This window comes from Bubalus kerabau, chromosome 7 (genome assembly GCF_029407905.1).
Source record: "Bubalus kerabau isolate K-KA32 ecotype Philippines breed swamp buffalo chromosome 7, PCC_UOA_SB_1v2, whole genome shotgun sequence".
Classification (NCBI taxonomy): domain Eukaryota; kingdom Metazoa; phylum Chordata; class Mammalia; order Artiodactyla; family Bovidae; genus Bubalus; species Bubalus kerabau.
Window position 1 is genome coordinate 33,005,630 of NC_073630.1, and position 27,859 is coordinate 33,033,488.

The 27,859-nt window shown below is 36.6% G+C and overlaps 1 protein-coding gene across 2 annotated transcripts; it reads left to right on the forward strand.

Annotated features, from left to right (window-relative positions):
- The first annotated feature begins 836 nt into the window (after positions 1-836).
- On the forward strand, positions 837-27,742 carry AP1AR (adaptor related protein complex 1 associated regulatory protein). 2 transcript variants are annotated; one of them, XM_055587966.1, is made up of 11 exons: positions 837-1,236; positions 2,200-2,244; positions 11,424-11,472; positions 12,996-13,022; positions 15,508-15,533; positions 17,905-18,001; positions 19,185-19,283; positions 21,360-21,418; positions 22,109-22,182; positions 23,007-23,135; positions 25,848-27,742. In XM_055587966.1, the coding sequence occupies exons 1-11, from the start codon at positions 1,145-1,147 to the stop codon at positions 26,111-26,113; spliced, it is 963 nt and encodes a 320-aa protein (XP_055443941.1). In that variant the 5' UTR covers positions 837-1,144; the 3' UTR covers positions 26,114-27,742. The 2 variants fall into 2 exon arrangements, with proteins under 2 accessions (XP_055443941.1, XP_055443942.1); XM_055587967.1 differs by lacking the exon at positions 2,200-2,244 and having other exon boundaries at positions 842-1,236.
- The last annotated feature ends 117 nt before the right edge of the window (positions 27,743-27,859 follow it).

The window sequence follows — 27,859 nt, forward strand, 5'->3', positions numbered from 1 at the left end:
TAAATTAAGAGTCTAAAAATGCATACTTCTGGTTAGTTAGCATCCTATCTACTAGACCACGCGTTTACTAAGCCACGCCTTACACCGGTTATAAGGTCAACCACAGACAAAAACCCATTTGTAAAGCAGCACTTGAGGACAGTGGGGCAAACCAAGTTGCATCAGAGTAGCTATCTCTTCCCATCTACTACTGTTCTGGAAAATACGCTTGGACTGGTAAGTCTGGTGTCCCTGAATTATCTTAGGCCTCTAATTTATTTCCTCTAGATGTCCGAAATTATTTGAAGATTTGATTTTAAACAAAGCAAAGCCAGTAGGGTACTGTTTATAAACTTCCGTACAATGCTCACAGTATGGAGATTGAAACGCAAACTAGAGACCAAAGAGAAAAAATTCTTGGTGCTTCAAAACAACCACAATCAGTTCCCCGACTATTTGCCACTTAGGATGTAATATACACAAAACCTAAGCACACACCTCCCAGAGAAGTGCCCCCTTCACACCTGATGCCTCTTGACCTGGGGCTCACAAGGCTTTGGTACAAAGTTCGAAAACTGAGACTTGCTCCTACGACACCGGAGACTCTTGGGACCAGAGGCTGGTAACTGCAAGGTGTAAAGATTTCCTAGTCAGGTCAAGGTCCAACAGAACAAAAACACACTCAGGAACTCCCCGGCACACGCCGGTGTTGGCGGAAGTGACGTCAGGGACAGTCGCCGCAGGAGGCGGGGCGGCCGAGGGAACGGCCTATTGGAGCCCGGGAGAGGCCGGGGGTGTGGCGGCGTCGGTGGCGAGGCGCCGGCCCGGGCGCGCCGGAGGGCGGGGACTGCCCTCCTTCGGCGGCAGGAGGCGGTCACTCGAACTGGGCTGGGGGGCTGAGGCGACCGAGGGGCCATGCGGACTGCGAGGGGGTCCAGATCCTGCCCGGCCCTCCTCCCTCGCACGGCAGCGACTCTACGGCCGCAAGAGTAATCGCTGTCTTTGTTCCTTCCATCGCCCTCGCCTCTCAGGCCGCCGAGCTCCGGCCGGCCCGCCCTTGGCCCCCGAGCCCCAATTCGGCTCGTGCCGCGCGGATGCGGCTGCCGGGCTTGGGTTTGGGCTTTGAGTGGGAGGAGGAGGAGCGGCGACGCCTGGACGGCATGCGATGGGGAACTGCTGCTGGACGCAGTGCTCCGGGTGCTTCGGACTCCTCCGCAAGGAAGCTGGGCGGCTGCAGCGTGTAGGAGGCGGCGGAGGGTAAGCCCCCGGGAGGAGGGGCCCGGCGCCCACTGGCTCCTCCTATTCGGCCCCCGACGGGGAACCCCGGTCAGTCCCCCATTGGCTTAGAGGAGGCTGGGAGGCCAGCGACCCTGCGGCTGCACAGACGTCGAGTGGGTGGTCGTAGTGGGGCTCTGGTCTGGAGGGGCCTTCCAGGGAAAGAGCTGAAAAGCGGGCGGGGTATCGCTTCTGCCGCCTCCGAGCGAGATTCCCGCTGGGCGCGCTGTCACGCGGGGAAAGAGTCACGGGAGGCAACGTGTCTGGGAAGCTCGGGGCACCCTCCCAAGAAAGGGCGGTAGAGCAGGAGGATTCACGGCAGCCTGAGCACACCCTGCGTTGAACTTGGGTTTATTGCCGAAAGTGGTAGTAGCTCTGTATTAGATTCTCTCTTTGGCACTGACGGAGCAGGTGAAGAATCTGCTTAAAAGTTGATGTCTCTAAGAGGGGTTTTGTTTTTGTTTTTGTTTTTAATAGAAATCATTTGGATGTTGGAGTAAAATTAAGTTCCAGACATTGAGCAATTAATTCTTCGATATTTACGATTTGCTAGGTTTCCTGTGGGCATTCAGATTCGTAATACTTGTAACAAGAGGGACAGTGTGTAACTCTTTAATATTAACTTTTTGGAATTTCGAGAGGAATGCCATGCCCCGATTGCTAACCACAAATTCTGTGACACCAGGGAAATCGCAGTCCTTCTGAAGTGCTCTTGATTAAATATGGGATATGCATAGATTTTTCTACTGACACCATCCATAGAATAATAGAATTTCATAATTATGCCATTTTCTGTGTTTATTTCATAAGATATTGAAAAACTTAAATGCCTTTGAAATTGACTTTGTTGTCTAATATTTCCCAGGAATTCAAACTTAGAATTGAAAATCTGAAGCACACCACTGTATGTAAGAAATGACATTAATTTTTCACTTTCTGAAACAGATTGCCAAGTTTTCAGGATCTGTCCCATTTAACCAACATCATTAGGTAATAAGAGGTTCAGCATACATTGAAGCCAAATGATTTATTATTTGGGTCTTTTGGTGATGTAGATCTAATATGAATTACTCATTGGTTTGTTTGTTTGTTTTTGACTCATTGGTTCATCAGGCATTTCGTCCCCTCTCTGATTCCAAGTAGCTGGGGCTTTACACTGTGTCCCTTGAATGAAAAAGTAAGGATTTAAAGACTTAGGGCCTAGTTTTGTATTTTGATTTCCCTAACTTAAGGGCTATTACTGTTACAGGGGAGCATGGCAGCTGTTTTATCTTCTCGACGGAAGTCATCTAAGTTACTTCTAATTTTTATTTGTGGATGCTCTCATTTAGTCAAGCTGCTTTAATAGGCTTGCCTTAGGACTAGATGTCACAGGATCCTTGACCTTGTTATTGTTTTTATTTATGTTTATGTGTAGTTGTATTGTAGGATAATTAAAAATAGGATCTTATACCCAAATGAAGTAAACAACATTATGTTTCACTTCAGAGTACATTATTTGGTGTCTTTGGGATTTGGGCTTTTTGCTCTTTCCTGTGATTTTACAAACTAAAAATGTTTTCTTTAGAGTATAGCATTAAAAGTACAGATTTTACTCCCTGAGCACATGAACTTGGCAGCTTAGGGAAGATAAGGGAAAAATCAGTGAATCTTTGTCAGTGCTAATTGTCTGTAGATGTGCCATAAAATCTTAATAGTTGGATCTGTACTCATTTGGTTGTGGGCCAGACTCGAACAAACAAGTTCTGTTGAGGCAATGAGAGTCTGTGGGTTGTAGACACTGTCATCTAAAACCATATAATGATGATATCCATCCTTCTCTTTTAATCCTTAAATGTAGGTTTGGACAGTCCACTACTTGAATCTTCAGTTAACTTATTGTTGTTATTCATTTTAACTTTATTTTAGGAGCTTCTGATAAACATGCAGAGATAGGTGAATATAGTTTGTTTTTGTTTACAAATAAAGTTAAACTTTACCTCTCATTTTAGTAGTTGCTTTTTTTTTAATCACCTGGTAGTTCTGATTTTCTTTCAGGTATAGGTCTAGATAGGTAACTAGTAGTTCATCCAAGGACAAAAAAGTTGAGGAGCAATCACAGAAACTTGATTTCTCTTTGTCAGTGTGATGACTGTAGATGAAGAGCCCTGGGCTTGCTTAGGCCACTTTAAGCTGGGCATCGCAAGGATACGTTACAATCCAGGGCCTGGTTTTTGAGCCTTACAGGTTTCCCACAAGTATCTCAGAGTCAGATCACTCATTTTTCACTATCCAAATGCAAAACCAGAATTATCTATTTTTTAATTTGTAAAATTTTAGAGAATTCTGGTATTTTATGTTCTAGAATATGTCGACTAGTCAGAATATAAATATCAGTGTTATGTCAGAAATCTTGATACTAGTAAAGTTATTTGGTGGTTAAAACAAAAGAAGTTAAATATCTTTTAAATATCTTTAAGGGATAACATTTAGACATCCTAATGAGTCATCCTTTTTCACTATAGGGAGTTTTGCCTTACCCATATAGTCTAGAGGGCTCCATCTGCTGGTCAGTTCTTTTTTCTTGAGTGATAGGAGAAATCTGGTGCATTAGACACTTAGCATCTTAGTTTTTTTCTTTCTCAAACTGAAGATCCAATATATTTTGTTGTGTTGTATTTTAATTCCCATTTTTATCTTACCATATAATTCCACATAGTAGTTCCAGCTAAGATGTACTATAAAAAGAAATGGTCATGTTTTATATCCCCCTTGATATTTAATGTGTGTTGGCCTTTTTTGGCTCCGGCAGCAAAGTTGCCTTCAGATGATAGTTCACAATGATTTTCTGTGTTGTTTTTTTTTTTTTCTGGTAAAAATGATTTTAATAACTGCCAAGATTTGATTACTTTCTGTGTTCCGGGCACTGTTCTTAAGTATTTTGCATTATCTCATTTATTCCTCACCACAATCCTGTAAGGAAGGTGAGTACTGTTAGAGACATGATAGATTGAGAATTAAAGGTTAGGAAATTTAACTTGCCCCGGATAGCAGAGCTGGGGTTGCAGCCCAGGTCCTTCTGAATTGAGAGCCTTTATCCTTAACCACCAATATCATATGGCTTTATAGTAAACATTATAAAATTTTGTTAAACATATAAGCATTATAAACATTTAATTGCCATATCTCAGTGCATTATATTATATGTTGTCACTGGAAGATCTTATGCATTTCAAAAACTTGGCTCTTTATTTTGTGTGATAAGCTGTCTTCCGTTTCTTGAAACTATGCACTTACTCCTCTGCAACATCGCTTTTATCTTTTTGTTTCCCTGTTCTGGCTGTATTTACTCTATCTGCCTATGAAATATGGAATTTTTCTTTGTCTTTTCTTTATTTAGTTCCCTTGCTTTCGTCCACTCCTGTGGTTTCAGCCACCAACGCTTCCAGATCTCACGTCTTCTGAACAGGGTTCTTTTCAGCAGTTCAGCACTGTGTTTTCAGTTGTTTACTTAACAGATACGCTTGGATGTACCAAGGCTCCTCATATCAGCTTATCTAAAGAATCTAATAGCTGTGTACCATTAAATGTCTGAAATCATGCATTTTCTTTCCCCCTAGATTTCTTCTTCTGCTTGATGTATCCCCTAATCAGGGATTAGGGACTCCCTTAACTGCTCCCATTCACAGTCTCTATGCTGCAAACTTTATGGTTCTCTAGGGGGAGAGGGGTGAAGAATCCACCTGTAGTGCAGGAGATTCAGGTTCGATCCCTGGGTTGGGAAGATCCCTTGGAGTAGGAAATGGCAACCCACTCCAGTATTGTTGCCTGGAAAAGTCCATGGACAGAGGAGCCTGGCGGGCTACAGTGCATGGGGTTGCAAAGGATTGGGCTCGATTGAGCCTGCACACACCACTCTAAGTTGCTAGTCAGTGTCTTCTTAATATATACTGAACCTGTGTCCTTCCTCTGTGCTTCTTCCTTAAACCTTGTCTTTCAAATCACCTGCTCAGTGACCTCTAGACTGCTCTCCCTGTTGTATCTCTGTGCTTTGGGCCCTCTTCCTTTCCTGTCAGTGGAATTAAACTTTCTAAAACCCATACTTGGCTTTCCCTGGCTTAACAATTTCCATCTGCAAACTATTTCCTACAGCTAAGTTGCCCAGCCTTTTTTTCCTTCTGTGACAGATGATTAGTTGCATGGCATTCAAACATACAACATAATGTCCATCTGAATATGTAGGATTATATGCAGGTCTGCATTTGGGTAAAGAGTGTGATCTCACTCTTTGTTCTCTCATTCAGAAAGTCTTGTCAGAATACAAATCAAAATAACATTAAAAGGAAAACATTGACTATTCTAATCTCAGAAAACTTTAACCCATTCATAAACCTTAGTATTTTAACTTGTTTTGATAAATGATAACCTTCCAATTCGGAGTAGGATGAAGTTCAGACACCTGACAAGATAACCTTAATCTATTTTACCAGCCTAATTACATTTTCTATTTATAGTTCCCTTAGAGTACAGCATTAAAATTGTAGGTTTTATTCCTTGTTGACATGAACAGGGCAGCATAGGCAGGGGAAGTCAGTGAAAGGGTTCTCCACCATTCTTTCGCTTGGCATATGCCAAGTACCCTGTATACCAAATGGACTCTGCCTGTTTCTATTTTCCTAACATGCAGTGTTCTCTCTTCTTGTGCCTTTCTGTATGGGATATTTTTCTTCTTTTCCTGTTCTTGGTGAGCTTTTACTTATCCTTCAATATTACCTTCCCTGTGAAACCTACTCTAAACCCCTGAAACAATATTATCTCCCTGAGGAAATAATATTTCCTACAGACTTAAGTCTACTGTGTATTAGGGATTGCAAACTTTTTCTGTAAAGGGCCAACTAACACACATTTTAGGCTTTGCAGGCCATAACACCTCTGTTGCAGCTATTCACCATTGCCATTTTAGCACAAAAGCAGCCATAGACAATATGTAAATAAATGAAGGTGACTGTGTTCCATTAAAACTTTATTAACAGAAACAGGCATTGGGCCATATTTGGCCTGTAGACTGTAGTCTGTGCCTCCTGGTATACACAGTGGTATGGGCTGAGAGCTCTTCTGGGTCAGGGACTATGTTTTATCTTTCTTCATTTTTAGTATCTCATGTTTGTCAAATGAATATTACTTGTGAACTTGTAAGATCTAGGAAACAGCATGTATTCTTCTTTTTTATTTTTCAAGCTATCCCCTAACTTTGGAAAAACATTACACAGTGAAACATATATCCCACCAGTTTTGTGTTGACTTTCTTTTTAGAGACCATGTAGAGTACCAATGAGAATTTTTAAATATTTTACAATAATGTGTATTACTAAAATATAGTAATCAGTAGTCATTATTGAGAGATTCAGTTTGGTTTTCTGCATATTTGTCAGCTTTGAGAAATATATAAGCGTAAGACGTTTCTCTTGGAATTTCAGAAGTTAGGAAGGAAAACCATGGTAGCCTGAAATGAGTATGAATTTCTTGGACATTCTGTACTGTACCTTGAGGACTCCCCAAGGCTCTGTTCTGAATCTCCCTCTGTTCGTCCTTATATTTGCCTTCCATAATATACTTTTCCTGGCTGATGGCAGGAAAGCACATGGTTTCACCTACTAGTTGCATACTAATGAGCTCAGTCATCTCAGTCTGAGCCCTGAGTATCTTAATTGCCTACTGAGTATTTCCCCTTGGGTATCAAACATAACCTCAAATTCAGTTTGTAAAGTTGAGCTGACCTTTCTTTCCTTCTCACAGTTCTTTACTCCTTTTTTTTCCCCATTTTTTTTAAAACCCCAAGTATTTTTACTACTTTGTGCCCTACTTTGTGAATGGCAAAACGATACACAATTACCAAAGCCATGAATCTGAAAAGCATATTAAAGTCCTCCCTTTCACTCATCCAAGTCCAAGTTGTCACATTTTGTAGATTATACCTTCTGAATGTCCCCTACCCTTTTCTTCAGTGGTTTACCGTACTTCCAGGATAAAGACTGAAATCTTCAGTGTAGCTTTCAAGACCTCACATTATCTATTCCTTGCCTTTTTTGTTTGTTTTTGCCTCATTTTGTCACACTCTTCCTTGAATCAATTTCTTCCCTATTTACTTAGATAAATCCTACTTACTCATCTTTTAGTTGACATTTCAAGGATTATTTCTCACAGGAGTCTTCCCAGTCTGTTTCCCACACTCCGAGAATAAGTTCTCACCGTAATGGAACCATCTTCCTTATCTTGTCAGCACTTCCTCAGACTATAATTTTACCTGCAATAGTGTGCTTATTTGATTAATGTTCGTTTTCTGCTCTCTGTGTAAAGGAACACCTTCATGCTTGCTTTGCTTACCATTGACTACCCAACTCCAGGTTTTATGCTTAGTATGTAGATGTTTAGTAAATACTTGTTGACAGAATTAATGTATACAGTCTTGATCTTTTCATTCCCCTTCGCCTTTGGTAGCTACTGCTGCTCCATTGGAGAAGGAAATGGCAACCCACTCCAGTGTTCTTGCCTGGAGAATCCCAGGGACGGGGGAGCCTGGTGGGCTGCCGTCTATGGGGTCACACAGAGTCGGACATGACTGAAGCATCTTAGCAGCAGCAGCAGCAGCTGCTCCCTAAACATTTCTTTCCACTACTGGGGGCCTGGCTGATTCCTTCCTCTTCAGCTGATTTTTGATGCTCCTCTTGAGAACATAGCCCTTTCAGAGCATCACTTCACTTCACTTCAGTTGCTCAGTCGTGTCCGACTCTTTGCGACCCCATGAATCGCAGCACGCCAGGCCTCCCTGTACATCACCATCTCCCGGAGTTCACTCAAACTCACGTCCATCGAGTCGGTGATGCCATCCAGCCATCTCATCCTCTGTCGTCCCCTTCTCCTGCCCCCAATCCCTCCCAGCATCAGAGTCTTTTCCAATGAGTCAACTCTTCGCATGAGGTGGCAAAAGTACTGGAGTTTCAGCTTCAGCATCATTCCTTCCAAAGAACACCCAGGACTGAACTCCTTCAGAATGGACTGGTTGGATCTCCTTGCAGTCCAAGGGACTCTCAAGAGTCTTCTCCAACACCACAGTTCAAAAGCATCAATTCTTCGGCACTCAGCTTTATTCACAGTCCAACTCTCACATCCATACATGACCACTGGAAAAACCATAGCATTGACTAGACGGACCTTTGTTGGCAAAGTAATGTCTCTGCTTTTGAATATGCTATCTAGGTTGGTCATAACTTTTCTTCCAAGGAGTAAGCATCTTTTAATTTCATGGCTGCAGTCACCATCTGCAGTGATTTTGGAGCCCCAAAAATAAAGTCTGACACTGTTTCCACTGTTTCCCATCTATTTGCCATGAAGTGATGGGACCAGATGCCATGATCTTTGTTTTCTGAATGTTGAGCTTTAAGCCAACTTTTTCCACTCTCTTTCACTTTTCATCAAGAGGCTTTTTAGTTCCTCTTCACTTTCTGCCATAAGGGTGGTGTCATCTGCATATCTGAGGTTATTGACACTTCTCCCAGCAATCTTGATTCTAGTCTAATGGGACAGACACACAGGTGAATTAACGACCACCATGCTCTGAAAGCTTGTGCTTGATGGTGGTCGTGATGTGACTTTAACCAGTTATTTCACAGCTCAGCTTTATTTTTTGTGATACTGTGATTCTAGAGGGCTTTTGCAGTTTTTTACACCACTTTGTCCTTTTTCCTTTTCCCCCTCTGGCATTTAAGTTTTGGGTCTTGGATTTACCACATTTACTTTTTCTCTTGCACCTCCATTCCTGACGCTTGCTTCTTTTCTGTTACATCCCCATTGAGATTATGACACTTCTCATCATCTTGCATTTTCCATTCCATCTCCCTCACTAGATGATTTTTATCTTCTAAATATTTCTTTACTCTATTCATTTCTCTCAATGACACCACTCTAGTCCAAACTGTCTAGGCTCAAATTTTAATTGCATAATTATTCCTACAGCCCCTCTTTCTTTGTGCCTTTATCCCCACTCATTTCTCTATGATTCACATGGTTCCTGACACTTGCAGGAGCAAATTCTTATGAGGACCCACGTTTTCTCTTAACTTGAAGGAAATAATGGTGTTTTCATTCCCCATATAGTCAGAGACAAATTCTTCATTAAACGAAGAGAGTGATGATTGCTGAGGGAGAGCATATAGCACTTTAAACATAAATCATAATACCAGAACACAGTGGTACTGGAAAACTCAACTCATTTCTGTTTTTATTTGAGAAATGGGAAAGATAGACAAATGGGAGCACTAGATGCCTGGAATATTAGGGTACTTTATTTACATTGCATATGTTTCATGAATTATTATGATATTATTATTATGATAATACCAAATGTTTTGGTTTTTACTGATGGTCTCTTAATGGGCAATAAAACTGCTTTGCATCTGTTAGCAAATAAAGATTGTACTGCTATGTCATTTCAGTCGTGTCCAACTCTGTGCGACCCCATAGCAGCGCATCAGGCTCCCCCGTCCCTGGGATTCTCCAGGCAAGAATACTGGAGTGGGTTGCCATTTCCTTCTCCAGGGCATAAAAGTGAAAAGTGAAAGTGAAGTCGCTCAGTCACATCCTACTCTTAGCGACCCCATGGACTGCAGCCTACCAGGCTCCTCCGTCCATGGGATTTTCCAGACGAGTACTGGAGTGGGGTGCCATTGCCTTTTCCGAAAGATTGTACAGGAAAAATTATTTTTTATTCTTTATGATAATAAACATTTAGTCATGGTAATATACCATTCTCTTTTACTAAGCCTGTCTGCCATCTCTGCACACATAATAAAAAGTATTCTGATCTGTCCTAACTCCTGGATTTTTCCATCTCCCTTCTGTTAAAGAATCCCGACACACTAGGAACCCACTGTGTGAGGTTTGGATCCCCATGGGAGGATGGTGGGTGTTCTCTGCCATCAGTTTAGGCAACAATAACAGGATCCACATTATAAGTGAAAGTTTTAAAATTTCCAGGCACTTGCAGTGGTAAAGGAGTTTGAGGGACTCTGACCTGTACCAACTTGTATACTGTAATAGTTAGAAGACATACAGTTAATGGAATGTGGTCATATCTTTGGAGCAGGTATTACATAGGAGACACATATTTGACTGCATGTGAGTTTCACTAGTAGGAGCAGAAAAAAATGATGAGAATTTTTAAATTTCAGGTTTATTCAGATATAATTGACATAATTGTAAGACATATAAAGTATGCATCATGGTGATTTGACATATGTATACATTGTGAGGAGAAGTTAAGATTAAAGTCAATATTTGGCCCTAGTTGGAACAGTTAATTTAATGGATTATTTGGTTGATGTATATATGAAGTATATTGTTTTTCATTTTCTTCCTCTAATTTTTTCAGGCATGGCTTTGTATAAACATATGTGATCCCACCGGGGCTTTCCACATGGCACTGGGTGGTAAAGACCCCGTCTGCCAGTGCAGGAGACGTAAGAGACATGGGTTCGATCCCTGGGTCAGGAGGATCCCCTGGAGGAGAGCCTGGCAACCCACTCCAGTATTTTTGGCTGGAGAATCCCATGGACAGAGGAGCCTGGCAGGCTGCAGTCCATGGGGCCACAGAGAGACACGATTGGAGCAACTTGGCATGCATACATGCATGGGATCCCACCATCTAGAGATAACCACTCTTAGCAAAACAGCATATATCTTTTTAGATTTCTGTTGTTTTGTGGGATTATATATGTTTATACATTTTCTTTAATAAAATTGGGAACATGCTCTTATAGATTATTTAACACACCAGTGTTTTAACAAGATATTTTTCTTGATACAGTAAAAATAATGAGATGAAATTTTAAATTTAATTGTATTCTATTCTATGTAACAAATATATATAAATTAACTTGCGATTACAAGTTTCATAACTGTTAGGACCAATAGAAAATTATGAGTTGACTAAACACTTAAACTGTGTTTAAAAATCGGGATTATCTGTATTCTTTTGTAAGTTCAATGTTTCCTTTTTGTAAATATAAGATGTGTATATTGGAGAATTTAAAGTTGCTTTTGAGGAAATAATTTTTATTATATTGTAAACTACAGTAACTCAGTTTTAGCATTAATTGTAATTTTTAAAGTTGTTATTCTGTTTTTCTTCCCAGATCCAAGTATTTTAGAACATGCTCAAGAGGTGAGCACTTAACTATAGAGGTAAGTAGTGTTGTAAATCTGATTGGATAAAAGTACCTTGAGAAGGGCAAGAGGGACATTTTTTTTTTTTTTATTAAAGGGGAAGGATGTGGACCTAAATTTAGTATGGACTATTTATATTTCGGTATTATCCATGCTGGTGAAGAAGGAAAGAACTGGAGTGGTGGGGAAAGTGTAAATGGGGAAAACAAGTTTGCAGAAGATTAAGGTCCTGTTCTTCTAATAGAATTGCTTAAGAGATAGTGTTTTTGTGTTTTGTTTTTGTCTTTTCTGCCCTGCACAACTGAGGTTGAGGGTACTCTTCTATCAGTTACAGTGACTTAGTAGGCTGTGAGTCTAGACATCATTGGCCTGCCCTAGTAGAGGTGTGACAGAATCAAAGCAGCAAGTTGATTTGAGGCAACTCTACAAAAAGAGTCACTGAGTTGATTATTCTTTGTTATGTAAAACATAATGACAGAATCTGCCATTTGCTCAGACCCTACTATGCACCAGCCTTCACCATATAGTTTATCAATGTCATTGCACATTCTTGCTACAATTCTGTCGAACAGGTGGCTGTCACCTTGCTTTATAGGTGAGAATCAGAGGCTTAGACAGGAGAAGAAATTAGACTACATTACAACACTTATATGTGGCAGAACTTATACCCAATCCAAAACTGCCTTTTATATTAAATAAAAAAACATGTGAACCAGGAATTAGGTTGGTTGGTTTGTTTTTAATAAATTACAAACTGGCACAAAATATAAGTTCAAAGTAATAATGCTAAACACTTTAAAGTCGTGACTTTAGATTCTTGTAGTTTCTAAACATTTTGAATTCACTGTTTCCTGATCTTTAAACAACAAAAAAATATTAACAATTAAATACATTTTCCTTTCTTTCAAGTAGTCACATATCATATTATTTCTATTTAAGGTATAAATATTTTCATAATGTAATTTAACATGATGACTTTCATTTGGTCGTTTGACATGATAGCATTCATCACATTATGATCAAATTTTTTACATTTGTATCTCTAAAAAGACACTGTATTTAGAAATGGCAACTACCATCTTGATTTTCAGTGAATCGTTATATGAATGGATGAATAAATAAAAACACAAGAGAAATTCTTGAATATCTTTTAGTTCTATTTCTTGAGGGACTTACAATATTAAATAATTCTTTCTGAACTCAGGTGAATTAGGAAATTCTGGCAGTGTGGACTTAAAAGATCCATGAAATAGTCAATTCACCTAGTTCAGGTGAAAGTTTTGGTGTATAAGTTTCTGATTTATGTAGAAAATTGCTGTAATTTTCCATTTTCTTTTTAATAAAAGTCATAAATGATGTATTCTTGTCTTGGCTGTCTTGTTTAATAAATGAAATGGTGTATAAAGAGATACATGACTTATATTTTATCTTATAAAATAAAGGTATATTATTTTTGAAATGAAGAAGTGACTTAAAATTTTTTGGGAGACATATACCTTAGACAAATATTCATCCTAACACTTTCTTTCTTGTTGTTTCAGTTTGAGAATCTAGTAGAAAGTGATGAAGTAAGTATTTTCACAGTAGTACAAAATCCAATTTGTTCTCATAGAGCATCTCACTACTTCTGACAGTTATTTTTTAACATTTTCATTATGTTATCTTTTCTTTTAGAATTTTTAACATTTTAGTTTTTATTTTTACTTTTTAGTCCCTTATTTCCTTCTCTTACTAATTCATATTAGCAAATTATTCAGAATTTTCTATGATGAAACATATGTAACACTATATATGTATATACAGCCTCTGTAAAATACCACATATGTATATAATATATATAGTTTCATCTGTCACTTATATATGTGTTTATATATACATATATTTAAAACAGGTTTTTACAATATTCTGTAGAACTTGAGGAACTTTAAGAAAAGATATTTCTAACATTTTGCCACTAAGTAGGTTAAATTCCTCAATGATCCAGAGTAAACCATTCTTTGACCCATAGTTTTCACAAATTTCTGAGGGTAGAATTTATATATGTTTTTTTTACAATCACTTTCTGACTTTAGCCATTATCTTTTTATCAGTTTTCTTTTTGTTTATTTTTACATTTCACCTCATCTAAAAATCAATTTTAAGATGTATCCCAAGTACAGAAATGTTAAAATGGAAAAAAAAAAAAGTACGTTTTAGAATTAGTGCAATGTGGTATATGTTTCTTAGGCACTGGTATAGTTACAGAGTTTTAGTTTGTGTGTTAATTTCCATCTTTACTAATTATATGAGTCTGTGCAAATTACTTAACCTTCCTTGAGCTTACTTCTCACATCTCTAAAGTGAATGCATATAGAAGAGCATTGCGGGTTTTGTCTTTCTTTATCATTTTTGTTTTCTGAGGAAAGAGGAAAATATATTACATCAAATTTAAACTCTTTTTTAGCCCAGCATTTCCCATAGTGTGTACACGATACTAGTCTCAGTATAAATTAGCATATTAAAGGTTCTGAGAAGAACTATTAAAGAAATTGCTAAAGAACTGTTAAAATTATTTCAACTTGTCCAATTTAGCATTTCCCAAATTAATTTGGGTATAAATCCATTTTTAAAATAGTAATACATATTTATTATCATCTGATAGAACATATTTGAGAAACTCTTTTAACCTTTTGTTTTCCCAGTAAAATTTCTCCCAATAGTTTTAATGTTTCATAGAATCTAGTTTCTTTCCCTTTTCAGAAGTAACTTTAATTTTGTGTATTTTTTTAAACAAACACTTAAATGGTATTTTTAAAGTTTCTGACAAGTACTAAATGTAAGAGTTCTCTTAACCTTCAATACAATTCATCCTCACATTTTATTACATTTTTTAAAATTAAAAGAATGTGATTCCTTGTGTTTTCCTAAGGCACGTTTTGTTGGTTTGAGTTTGTTTGCTGACCAGTCTGTTCCTCTCTCATGTCGTAGTGTTTGGTTTAATTGAATGTCATGTCCTGCTTTGTAGTGCTTTTTCCTAAGTTGATGTGACCATTTGGAATTTTCTTTCTGCAGTTACTTAGTCATATATTTTAGTTGTGGGAAGTGAATAGCTCAGATATGTAAGAAATGCATAAGTCCATGGTAATTATGTTCTATAAAGTTGCTGTGAATGCTCAATTAGTGAATACCAGAACACTACTCCTAGGGAAAATATAGCATTATCTTCCTGCAAGCTTCTGATCACCTTTTTATCAGCTGATCAACATATAACCTTGTTTTGTATTTCTGTTTGACATCTTATTTTTAATGTATACTATTGATTCATTAACTTTGAACTGACTATACACAGCACTTAATAATTTATGCCTGAATGTAGCTTATCTAACACATATATTTTCTCCATAAACTATATCATAACTTCTCGTGTGATTAGGGACAATAGATAGCACTTTAGCATTACACATGGGGGTCATTTTAAACAGCAAAATCAGCAACCAAAAAAAGCACAAAAAAGTGGCACTGTGTAGGCTGCAAAGAGGGCACCCAGCAAGTGCTGACACGGGGAGGCAGAGCGTCGCCTTCTGCTTGAGCTGGGGGTGTGCACATCAGGCAGCTTGGGTTGCTGCTGCTCTGGTCATGCTCATGAATGACCACAAGAGTGCAGGGAGTATTGGTTTTGATGTTACAAATAAATTTTAGCTCATTGGTGAATTTGCAGTTTTGGAATCTGCGAATAATGAAGATCAGTTGTGAAAGATCAGAGCATAGAGAGTATCTGTCTAGTACCATCTTGAACCCAGAAGTTCATTTGATATATAGTAAATATTTGTTATTAAAAAATTAGGAAATGCTCAGCAATTGGTTGCTTTTTAATTAAGATAGATATTAAAGTAAATTCTGCCTTTGAGAAATAGTAAAATGTTAAAGCTTTTTATTGAAAAGACCTTTAGTAATGAAATCTGTTAAAGATAGATAAGCAGAAAATATTTTGACTAAATAAAAATTTTATTGGCTTGCCTTAAATAGAATTCAGCTAGTAAAATTTGTGTAATTGTTTAATTAATTCTTGTACAGGGAGAAAGCCCAGGAAGCAGTCATAGGTAAGGCGTTTTGTTTTTTTTTTTAAACAAACTACTTCTATGTAAACTATAACAAGCTTCTAAAAATCCAGGCTGTGTCATCTGCTTGCTTTGGGGCATTGAACAGTTTACATTTCAGGACCTTGGTTATTTCTTTCTAGAAGATTGAGATAAATAATGACATTTCAAAATATTGTTTTAAACATTAAAGATTTTAATGTGCTTAAGTGCTTTCTTATTGAACCTAAGTTTTTATGTATATTTTAGTTTAAAAAACTATATTAATATCGATAAGTACATTTCTTTGAATTTTTTTAAACTTTATACCCCTTTTCCTTTCTTAATGACATTCTGAAACTTGTTTTACTAATCATGTTTTTCACTTTGTATAAATAATACCTCAAAACACTAAAAAAAAACAAAGCCCAGCAGAAGTTAGGGCTAGAGGAACAAATGTAGGAGGAGACATTACTATATACAGTGCTGGTTAAAACCATGATAATTATCAAGACCTAAGGCCTGGCGTGCTGCGATTCATGGGGTCGCAAAGAGTCGGACACGACTGAGCAACTGAACTGAACTGAACTGACTGAAGGTTGGAGAAGATGAGGAGGTGGGGTGGTTGGATCATGGAGAGAGAACATTGGTTTAGCAGTTTGAGGACTGAATAGACAGACACTAGAAGAGGATTCAGAAGACAATCAAGGAGCAGTGGGCAAAAGCAATCAGGGGAGCATAGAAAGCCAAGGAAGGAGGTAGAGACAGACTAACAGATGGAGTGGAGGGAATGGCCAGCATTGCCACAGGAAAGGAAGTAGTAGTATAAGGACTTAAAACTGTCTATTATATTTGGCAACATAGAAGCCATTGATTACCTCGTAATGAAAGCAGAGGCTGACTGCCATTTTTTGATGAGAGAATGGGAAGTAAGAACATAGAAGGTAAGAGAAACATAGTAGTTAAGAGCAAGGAGCTAGACTACTTGGGTTCAGATTCTAGCTTTGCCATGAACTATATGATTTACTTTGACATAATCTGTCTTTGTCTCATTTCCCTTATCTTATCTACCTTACAGGGTTGTTGCAAGAGCTAAAATTAGTATATGTAAAGCACATAAAAGAGAACCTGACACATAGTAACTGCCAGATGTGTTATCAGTCAAACTTAATTTCAGACGTTTGGGCTGAAATGGGAAAGAGGGAGCAGTAGTTAGAGATAGGTATAGATCAATTGAAAGTTTTTCCTTCTTTCTTCTTTCCTTTCTTCCCGTCTTCACAAGGAAGAGAGGTGAAAACAGATAGGAAGAGTAGACTTAAGAAGAGAGGTGCTAATTGATGGAGCAACGCCCCACAGAATTCTCTGGAGTGGGGCTGGGATAGGAATAGCAGCAGTGACGAGTGAATCAAGTATAAGCAGGCTGGGTGACCCTGAACAAATTAAGAATGCCACTTGTGTAGAGGAAAGAGAGGAGAGACGGAGGATAGACCGAGGTAAGAGGAGCACTGGCAAGAAATTGAGGGATTTGATGGTTGGAGACATGTTTCCTCATGTCTCATAGTGGGGTACAATTGACTTCTAAGAGAAGAGTTTTCATGAGGAACTTAAAGAGTGTGTATGTGAAGATTTTGAAGTAATTAGAATAGTATATGCGAGGAAGTTGGCCACGTATAAGTAAAGGGTCATTGCAGGGGCAGAGGCCCAGGTGTATGCTTGATTTTTTCTAGCAGCTGTCAGCAGGAAGAGCTAATCTTGGAAATGATCTAGAGTCAGAGAATGAATAATCTGGGTGAATAAGGCATAAAGGTTATGGAAGAAGGTGAATGTGTCGGTAAGAAAGTACTTCAGATTTGCCATGGGATCCATGTTGGTTGTAAGTGAAGTGAAGCCAGAAGATGATCAGGATAGATAAACAAGAGAGAAAAGGGAAGGATCAAGGGCCTGAGGTGGCCAGGGCGATTGAGCAGAATAAATAGAAGGGCAGTGGGTAAGAGAGTTAAGAATTCCAGAATGACATGAGGGCTGGTATCAAGAGTATAGTGTACTGAGGTTTGTATTTTATGATGCACATCTTGGGATATGGTCAAAAAGAACCAGAGCCAAAGTAAAGGTACATGGAGTCCACGTTTCTTTAAAGTTGATTGTAGCGCTAAAAAATACTCTTGATAGTATGTCATCTTCAACTTACGTACCAAATTAGTACATTAAAAAAAGTATTAGAATGTATGATTTCTTTTTTTTTACTCTTAAGAGTTGAAATCAGCATTGAATTGCTTTAGCACATTTTGACAGTAAAATTTCAGAATTTCACTGAATTTATGAGTGTTTTATTTAAACTTGAACTTATCAGCACTTTTTTTTTCACTTTCTTTCTCTCCCTTATTTTTCTCTGTAGGCCTCTTACGGAGGAAGAAATTGTTGACCTGAGAGAGAAGCATTATGATTCCATTGTTGAAAAACAGAAAGATCTTGATATGAAAATCCAAAAAGAGGTAATTAGTCTTATGTTGCTTAATATATTTTATCATGTCTCTGTTTATAGGAGAAAGGTGTTATTAAATAATATATTGCATATGAATAGTCATTGGACCTAAATTTAGATATACGCAGATGAAAATTATTTAAAAGTTAAAAATTATTCCAACCTATAGTAATTTGGCTTAGTTTGGTTTATCAGCAATCATATGCTGCCAGTAAGTGAAGAGAGTACATCCTTCTGAAAATGATCTTCTGAACTCACAATTAGGCCCTGTGGTAAAATACCTGAACCTTCGTGTTTAAAGCTAACATTAAAAAATGATTGTGTTTCACAATAAATGGTTCATTTTTTTAAATCTTTCTGTTAGTCTTAGACTTAATTACTCTTAATAAGTGAACCAGGTACTTCTAACAATCATAAATGTTCTATTTTAGTATATTTTCAGAAATGGCCTATAATTAGTTTTGCTATTCATTAAACTAAATGGAATTAGTCATATTCCATTATACATTTAAAAATAGTCTGTTTAGTACCTGTTTAATACTAAATTATTTGCAATTAATGATTTCAACAGCATTAAGCTACACAATAGATGTTAATATTAGGCTAAAGAAAAATATTGTGTTGGAATTTGATTTTTAAATTTGATTTGACTTGCAACAGATTATCACTAAAGCAGTTTGTATGCTACTATGAATGGCAGGAACTTAAATTTGGAATTAATTTTTTAATGATAGTAATAAAATTCAGGACACATGTATCAGTGTGACATGAACTTTGTGAAAGCTTACTTCACTTTGGTAGACAATGATATGATTGACCTTAGTTTTGAAGACCTTGAACTAACAAGGGCCCAAACAATAAACTAAGTAGGGTGATAGGCATTGGAATGATTGTTGAGAATGAAGATCACTGCATATTCTAAAGAAAGAAACAGCCTTGTATTTATGCAAACTAGATGCTCTACTTAATAACTCAACTTCTAAGAATTCTGTAATATGTTTGATACTATTTGAAATACTTTGTAAAAAAAGAAATTGAAATAAATCACAAAAATTTCAATTCTATTATGCTTTGTAGAGCTCAATTCTTTTTTTAATAATTTCTTTTTATTTTATAAATAGAAACATTTTCTTTTTAGAGCAGTTAGACAGGTTCTGATTTTTGTTAATCCTTATTGTTTTGTTCATGTACAGTTAGCCTTACAAGAAGAGAAGTTAAGACTAGAAGAAGAAGCTTTATACGCTGCACAGCGTGAAGCAGCCAGGGCAGCAAAGCAGCGAAAGCTCTTGGAGGTGAGGGGAAAAGACCCCAGCATATACTTAGGGCTGCTTTTCTCCTGATTTTCTCTGACAGATCTTAGTTGGGACATTTTTTCCCCTAGAATCAAGGGCTTCTTGTTTAACAATGAATGTATTTATTCCTATACTCTTAGGAATTTTAAAGGCAAATTAGTGGGTCTTTAACAGCTAGAAATAGCATCAAATTTTATACTTGACATTGACTATTGTTTGGCTTTAAATTAGGAGAAGCTTTCTTGTTAGGGCTTCCCAGGTGGCTCCATGGTAAAGAATCCACCTGCCAGTATAGGAGACACAGGTTCAATCCCTGGGTTGGGAAGATTCCCTGGAGAAAGAAATGACAACCCACTCCAGTATTCTTGCCTGGGAAATCCTATGGATAGAGGAGCCTGGCAGGCTACAGTCCATGGGGTTGCAGAAGGGTTGGACACCACTTAATGACTTAACAACACCAATTCTTGTTTATCCCAAAGAAGAAATTTACTTTTCCAAAATTCATATTCTTTTGGAAAAATAAATATACTCTTCGATGAAACACTGCAAAACTGACCTTTAAATACAATTTCTGCAGCATTTTTAAGTTTATTCTTGTGAATCCCTCCCCCCCTCCACCCTTCTTGAACTGTTAGAGTTTCTTATGCTTCCTAAAATTGGGGTAAGTGATTTCACCACATACGAATACTATATTTTTCATCTTTGTACTTTTGTCTTTGGGAGATTGACAGTTTGGGTCTTGGGAAACCTTTGACATATTATCAGAGAAAACAACAGTTTTATCATAATTTACCATGTGGTATTCAAATATGGCATTCTCATAATGCCAGACAAGCTTAATACCAGACATTTATGGACCCCTGGCAGGAGCTGTTTTGATTAGTTTACATGTTTTACCTTATTTAGTCCTCACAACAATCCTGGGAGAAAGATAATGTTTGTAATCCCCATTTCACAGGTGATGAAACCAAGGAACAGAGATATTGAATAACTTAAGATCCTACAGCTAATAAATGGCAGAGCCAATGTTCAAGCATCGCTCAGCCAGTTTTCTGCTCAGTGTCTTGCGCCGTCTTTGGCCCGCATGAACTCTGCTGCGGTGTCAACTGAAGTGCAGTACAAGGATTATGTCACATAATAACTATTGTAACTTAGAGAAACTAAAAAGTCATGTATCATGTTTCTGTGTGATTTCTGTGTGACATGTGCTCTCTCTCTTTCTCCTGTTTTTGGTGTTTTAACAGATTAATCAGATTATATGAGGGAGTTTTATTTTGTTTAGTAAGTTCTAAGTAATGGAAAAGTTTTAAAATTAACTACCTTTTACTAAGAAAGTAAATATTTTTCTGATTCTAATTTAACCATCTCTTTCTACTATAATTCTCTGCTGCTTGCCTTTTAAAGACTAAAAAGGATTCCATATGCAGAATCTATTTGAGTTCTTGAGTTTTTTCTTCTTGAATAAGTAGATATGGGAACACATGCAGTCTGTACAGAGGATACACATTATGCAAATTCATTTGATTTTCCCAATAGCCCTGTGAATTTGCTAGGGCAGTATTATAGCTGTCTATAATTTACAGATGAAGAAACAAAATATAGGACATGCCAGGGACACACGACTAATAACTGTCAGAGCCACAACTCCTGACAGGTTTTCTAAATCCTTTGTTTTTATTATTTCTGAGTAAACTCAGCCAGATCTTTTAGTTCTTTTATTGCTATTTATTTCACCCAGAATAGAACTTCTTATACTGTTTTAACTATTACTTTCTTCCTCCTCATCTTTCCAGGTATTAGAAGCTCTTAGGTGCAATAAGGAAGTTACCAATATATATCTTTAAAGTTATTTTTAATAGCCCTATGAATATTCTGACCATGTAAGGATTATACACTGAAAACTTAAGAGAAATTCTACCCTTAAATAAGAAGATATAGAAGTGAACAGTGATGAATTTAAGGAAAAAGACTTCAATAGAGCAACTGTTAAGTTTTAAAGTTTTGGCATTTCATGAATAGTTTTAGAAAATATAATTTTACAGTAGAGTGATCTTGTGTTGCATTATGTTTCCAAAGCAAGAAAGGCAGAGAGTTGTGCAGCGATGCCGTGCTTCCAACAATGGAGAATGTCAAAGGTAAATAATGAAACATACTTCTTCCCTTTGTGGTAGGAAATATTATTTCTAAAGAGAAAGCATTTCATCTCTGGATGTTTATATACATGTTCGTGTGTACGTGCTCCGTAAAAAGAACAGTTGTTTATCGAAGATACTGTCTTGTAGAATACTGAGAACATTTGTTTGTTTATGTTGGAAAATCATCATCATTTATTTTAAATTGACTTTATTGCATTCTTAAGAGTGATTACATGTTTCATATAGAATATGATGCAATAGCACATTGAAATACCTTTCGATAAATTGTTTATGCCTTGCTTTGTTTTTGTTTTCCTTAGCTCTTTTCTTAAAATAAAGTTTATGTGTGATCATTTTTTAGAAGATGTAATTTCAGTGTCACATTTCCAGGAGTGTTTCCTGCTCATCCAAAGAACCTCGTTCATGCTTCAGTAATGAAAATTATAAAGTTAGACTTATGGCTAAGCTTTGAATTTGACTTCAACACTAACCAAAATCTTACCAATATTATTTTCAGTTTATTGCTAGCACTAAGAAAAGACCTGTTTTGACTAGGGTATTCTGATTGTAAGTAATTATGAATTTGTGTGGGATATACCTTTTCTAATCAAAATGACATTCATTTAACTTTAGCCTGCATTATGTTGTATTAACTATGAATATATTTTTAAAAATTCACTTTTATTACAGTTCAGGACCAGAAGATGACTTTGAATCTTGTTTGAGAAATATAAAGTCACAGTATGAAGTTTTTCGAAGTAGTAGTAAGTCTTTTAAAATACGTGGGAACATTTTAAAGTTACTTTATGCCACATTAAACAGATAATTGAAGATCCTGACTCTGTTTTTCTCCAACTTCCTGCCCTTCAATTTGTGTTGCCCAAATAACTAGCTCTTAATTATACAGTTTTATTTTTACTTTTTTATTTTTACTTTTTTAAAGGAGTTGGAGAAACAGAAACAAGCTCAGGGCTATAGAGAACAGATTTGTGGTTGCCAAGGGGGAGGAGGGGTGGAGGAGAGATGGGGTGGGCGCTTAGGACTAGCAGATTCAAACTGTTATACACAGAATGTGGAAACAGTAAGGCCCTCCTGTATGCACAGTGAATTATATTCTATGTCTTATAATAAACCATAATAGAAAAGAATATGAATATATATATAACTCACTTTGCTTTACAGCAGAAATTAACCTGACCTTATAAATCAACTATACTTCAATAAAACAAATTTTAAAATAAATAAAAGGAGTTGGAGTAAAGAAAAATCTCAGGCTATTTTTATAGTTATGTATAGGGAGTCTGGCCCTCCTTTTTCCATTGAGTTCATCATATTTGAAAAATTTGTAATTCATTTAAATTTGTGTATTTACTGTGCTAGATGACAAAAGAAAGAGTAAAAAGAAAGTGGGGGAAACCATTTATACTATTTCTAACAGAAGCTTACCAATGTAGTGATTTCAGTAATTGTTTCTTACGATGTTTAACGGAGTAGTATTACTTGAAGAGAGATCATTATTGCAAAATAAATGGTTGTAGTGAAGGAGTATCGTGTCACTGCATCTAATTGGATTTGGTGTATGTTCTAGGGCTCTCATCAGATGCCACAGTTTTGACACCAAATACAGAAAGCAGTTGTGATTTAATGACCAAAACTAAATCTACTAGTGGAAATGATGACAGCACATCTTTAGATCTCGAATGGGAGGATGAAGAAGGTATTTGAAAATTTTTATTTAATTTGTGTTAATTTATAGAAATCTACTTTGTCTTTTACTTTCCTTAAACTGAAATGAATGTAAGGTCTTTAAAATTTCTTAGACTCTTAACATATTAGTGATTATCATTTGTTGGTGAACTGTTTAGAAAGTTGCTTAATTCTTAATGTTTCTTGAGATTTAGAAAGAAAATGTTATTTTTTGTTTTAAGATTTTTGTAATGCAGCTGCTTAACTCACTAGGAATCACTGCCCCATTGTGAGCAACTTAACTTTTCCTTCATAATGATGTGTGCTGCAGTCCATAGGGTCGCAAAGAGTCGGACACGACGGAGTAACTGAACTGAAATAAATACGCAGTTTGTTAGGTTTTTGGTTGTACAAAAGCCATAACACAGACGTGAATTAGAATTTTACTGGTATGTCTTCCTAGCTGTAGTACTTAAGATAAATTTCTTAATCTCTCTAAGCTGCAGTTCATCATAAAAAGGGAATTATAAAGCTGCTTTAAAGAATGATTATTCACTGTTACATACTGAGGATCTAAAAAAGCTTGGCACATAATAGGCATCTATAGGTATTTGAAGAAATGAAAACATGAATATTGTGAGGATTAAATGAAATTTATGTAAAACATCCAGCACATAGTGTGACACATAGCAAGTACTCAAAATTGTAGCTAAAATGTAGATTTTGTTTAAAGCTTTTTCACTGAATAAGGCCCAAGCCTTTATTTTTAAGAAATGTGTTAGTCGCTCAGTCATGTCTGACTCTGTGACCCCATGGACTGTAGCCCTCCAGGCTCCTCTGTCCATGAGATTCTCCAGGCAAGAATACTGGATTGGGTTGCCATTTCCTTCTCCAATTTTAAGAAATAGGTAATCCAAAAAAGAAGAACCAATTGCAAAATACAGGACTTTAAGAAAAATCAAACATTAAATATTTCATAGAATTTTGAGATGGAGTAGACCTTAGATATCCTTTAGACAAGCCATTTAGTTTTATCAATAGAGAAACTGAATAACTTTAGCAAAGATTGCATTAATTAAGTCTTCTTCTCAACTAAACACCATTTCTCCAGCCCTATATTTTTCTTATTATTTAGATCCCAATTAGAAAATTTTAAACTTAATTTTATTTTAACAACTTGTTCAATTTGATCTAAAGACTTTTCAGGCCTTTTAATTGCTGATTCTGTCTTCCTCGCTGTATGCTAATTAAATTTTTAGATAACATGACTTTCAAGGTTATTATTCAAGTCATTGTTAATAGAATTATTAAACTAGACTTCATAGAGGACAGAATTCACTAGAAACCTTATGATGTACAATTCAGCTTCCGTTAGACATAGTATTATTCAATTAAAGACAAATCCTCAAAATTATATTAGTTTCCAGCTCCCATTTTTATCATGTCTACAAAGATGATGTAGTTTGCTAGGTTGAGTCTCTGATTTGGGGGGAGTCGTAACAGTGATAGATTAAATATATTTTTAATTATTGTAGGATTCAATTCTTTAAGCTCGGAAAACAAAATTGCTGAACGTGTCTAGGGAGTATTCTCTTATGCTCTCGTCCTTGATTTTAATTCTGTTCCCGGTGTGGATCCCACACACGCAGATCAAGGCTCTTTTCTGTCCTCCCTCTCTTCATTCTGCCAAAATGATGTTTTTTTCCTTCCAAGATTTTTGCTACTTTCACTTTACTGACCAGTTTCTTTCTGTTCAGAATTAGATCTGGAACAGTTTCCCCTAGAAATCTGTTTTGTTATGCTAGAGTCAGAATAGCAAAAGAGCACAGACTTTGAAGCCCAAGGGAATGGAGTCACATTCTTGCCCCACCGCCCCTGCAGCTGTGTGACCGCAGGTGAATCACTGTCCTCCTCCTGCCCTTCTTCCCTCAGCTTCAGAATGGGGTGTAGTGATCGTGCTGTGTGTATCTTCATAGAGTGGTTGAGGACCAGATCAGCTCCTATGTGTCATTTGCAAACAGTGTTAACTGGAACCTAGTAAGTTCTAGAAATGTGTACATTGTTATCATTATCGTTAGAGTTATTATAATTCTGGGAAATGAAATTGTCATCTAGGTAGGAAAGAAGTTTGCCCCACACACTAACTTAGCCATATAAGACTAACAGCAGTTGAAGTCCTCCATCCATTCTGCTTTACTTACAGTTTTTCAGAAGTTTCATCTTACCAGTGTTACATTGAAACCATCCTTTGTTGAGTGCTAATGTTCACTATAGGATTAGACTTTAACATTTCCCTTAAATAGTCTTCCATAAGATTGATTATTTCTGAGAACTTGATTTAATTTTTAGGATATGTTTAGATTTATTTTTGGCTGCACTGGGTCTTTATTCACGATGCAGCTACTCTGTGGCAGTGCACGGGCTTCTCACTGTAGTGGCCTCTCCTGTTGCAGGGCACGGGCCTCGGCACGCAGGCTCCAATAGTCGTGGCTCACGGGCTGAACTGCCCCGTGCCGTGTGGGGTCTTCCTGGACCAAGGATTAAACCCGTGTCCCTTGCATTGGCAGGCAGATTCTTGGTTAAGAAGAATCTTAACCAAGGAAGATTGGACTTACTAGACCACCAGGGAAGTCCAGGATTGGTTTTTTTAAGTTAATTCACAAGTCAAGCCTGATAGTTTCAGTCTTGTAATAAAGTTTTTCAATCTTCACTAAGATTTCTAATAACTCTGCCCATATAATAGGAATGAATCGAATGCTTCCAATGAGAGAACGTTCCAAAACAGAGGAAGACATTCTCCGGGCAGCACTTAAGTACAGCTGCAAGAAGACTGGAAGTAATCCTACCTCAGCCTCTGATGATTCCAATGGGCTGGAGTGGGAGAATGATTTTGTTAGTGCCGAAATGGATGATAATGGCAATTCCGAGTATTGTGGATTTGTAAATCCTGTATTAGAACTGTCCGATTCTGGTCTAAAGCAATATGATTCAGATCAACAAAAACGATAGGAAAAAATTGTGTGATCTTGTTTATCAGTTATGACCAAATGTTACAAACCAACTAGAATGTGTAAATGGTTGTGCTGAGCCTTTTTGTGAGGGGAGGTAAGAAATTGTTTTGTAAATGCTTTTTAGAAAGGAATAGGAATGATAGGCTGTATCTGAACTGCTTCAGAATTAAGTGCAATTTCATCATCTGCCTTCTGCTTTTCAAAAACAATTGAATGGTTCTGTCATGCTACTAATTAAATTTATTTAACTCTTTAGCAATCCTGTTTACTATTTGTTGCTTTTCACTTTTTAAAATAGTTTTGTTGATTTTACTTCAAATGCTTCCTTAATCCTGTTTCAGTAGCTAACTGTGAAAATATTAAGGCATTTTGTGTTAATTCTCAGCAGACATGAAGGGAGCATGAAGAGGGACTGCCAGATTCAGACAGAATAGTGTTCCCTTTTCCTATGGGAAAAATTTCCATTATTTATTCCTATGACTTACTTAAATTATGTCATCTAATAGTAAGCACAATTAATTTGAGTAGATGACCTAAGAAAGCCTGAAATATCAGTTTCTTCCTACACTTACTGCATATCCTAGTATATCAATGTTCATTCAGTCCGAACAAAGGATATGATACATTAAAATAATCTTTCAGAATTTGGACACTTGAAGTTACTATCAAAAGATATTTAAAAAAATATATATACTTAGGTTTTTCACTTCCTTTTTTGTGCCACTATAAATGAATGTTGCATTTAGTCAATTGATACATTAAATTTCTAGCTGTCATTTTTTAAAATTCTTTATTTCCAGTGAATGGTCTTGAAAGATTTTACATGGAACATATTCTCTGTGCATGGTTTATTAAGAAAGGAAAACCTAAAAAAGGTAATACGGGTATTTCAAAGTAAATAAAATCCTTTTTGATATGAAAGAATCTCATTGATTTCGTTAAGCTCTCCTTTGCCTTGTAACACAAGGTACTTTAATAGGATAGAACCAAGTAAATCAATATATAACTGCATTTTATGATATACAATTAACTTTTTTTGCTCTAAAGTTTATGTATCAATTTAAGAGACCAAGGATATAGCACACACTCCCTATTGCTTGTCTTGATTTTGCTGAGGATTGAGTATGATTTTAGTAGCAAACTTTTTTCAATTTTTCCTTAGTTTTTTTTTTTTCTTGCAACAATGACAGTGCATGTTCTCAAAAATATAGGAAGGTCCAGATATAAATAGTAACTTAAAGTTCTTGCCGTACTTTAAAAAACAATCATGTGGCCCTTTCAAAATTTGAACAGCTGGGCCATGACATCTATAGTTTTGTCTTTTTTTAATCTCAGAAATAAATATGACACTCTAAATATGTAAATATATTAGGTAATGCTGTTATTTATGTCTCTTAACATAATTTAAGTTGTAGCTATGTCATTGGAAATATTTTAAAGATAATCTATATTCACATTGCCTGTGTTATGCTTTTTAAAGTTTGTATACATAAGATGTATATTTTTGGTTTGGCATAAGCTACTATTGTAATTTTTCTTGACATTTTGTTCATAAAGAATTTTTTGAAGGAATGGTGACTTCTCAAAGATTGTGAATAAACACATTTTTACATTTAAAAATAATAAATTATTTGATTATTACTAGTTTTACACCATAAACATGCAACAATTTTGACTCCTGACAGAGCTATTTTATTGAAGACAAAAAGGAATGAATTAGTAAAGCAGGATGGAACTAAACTTG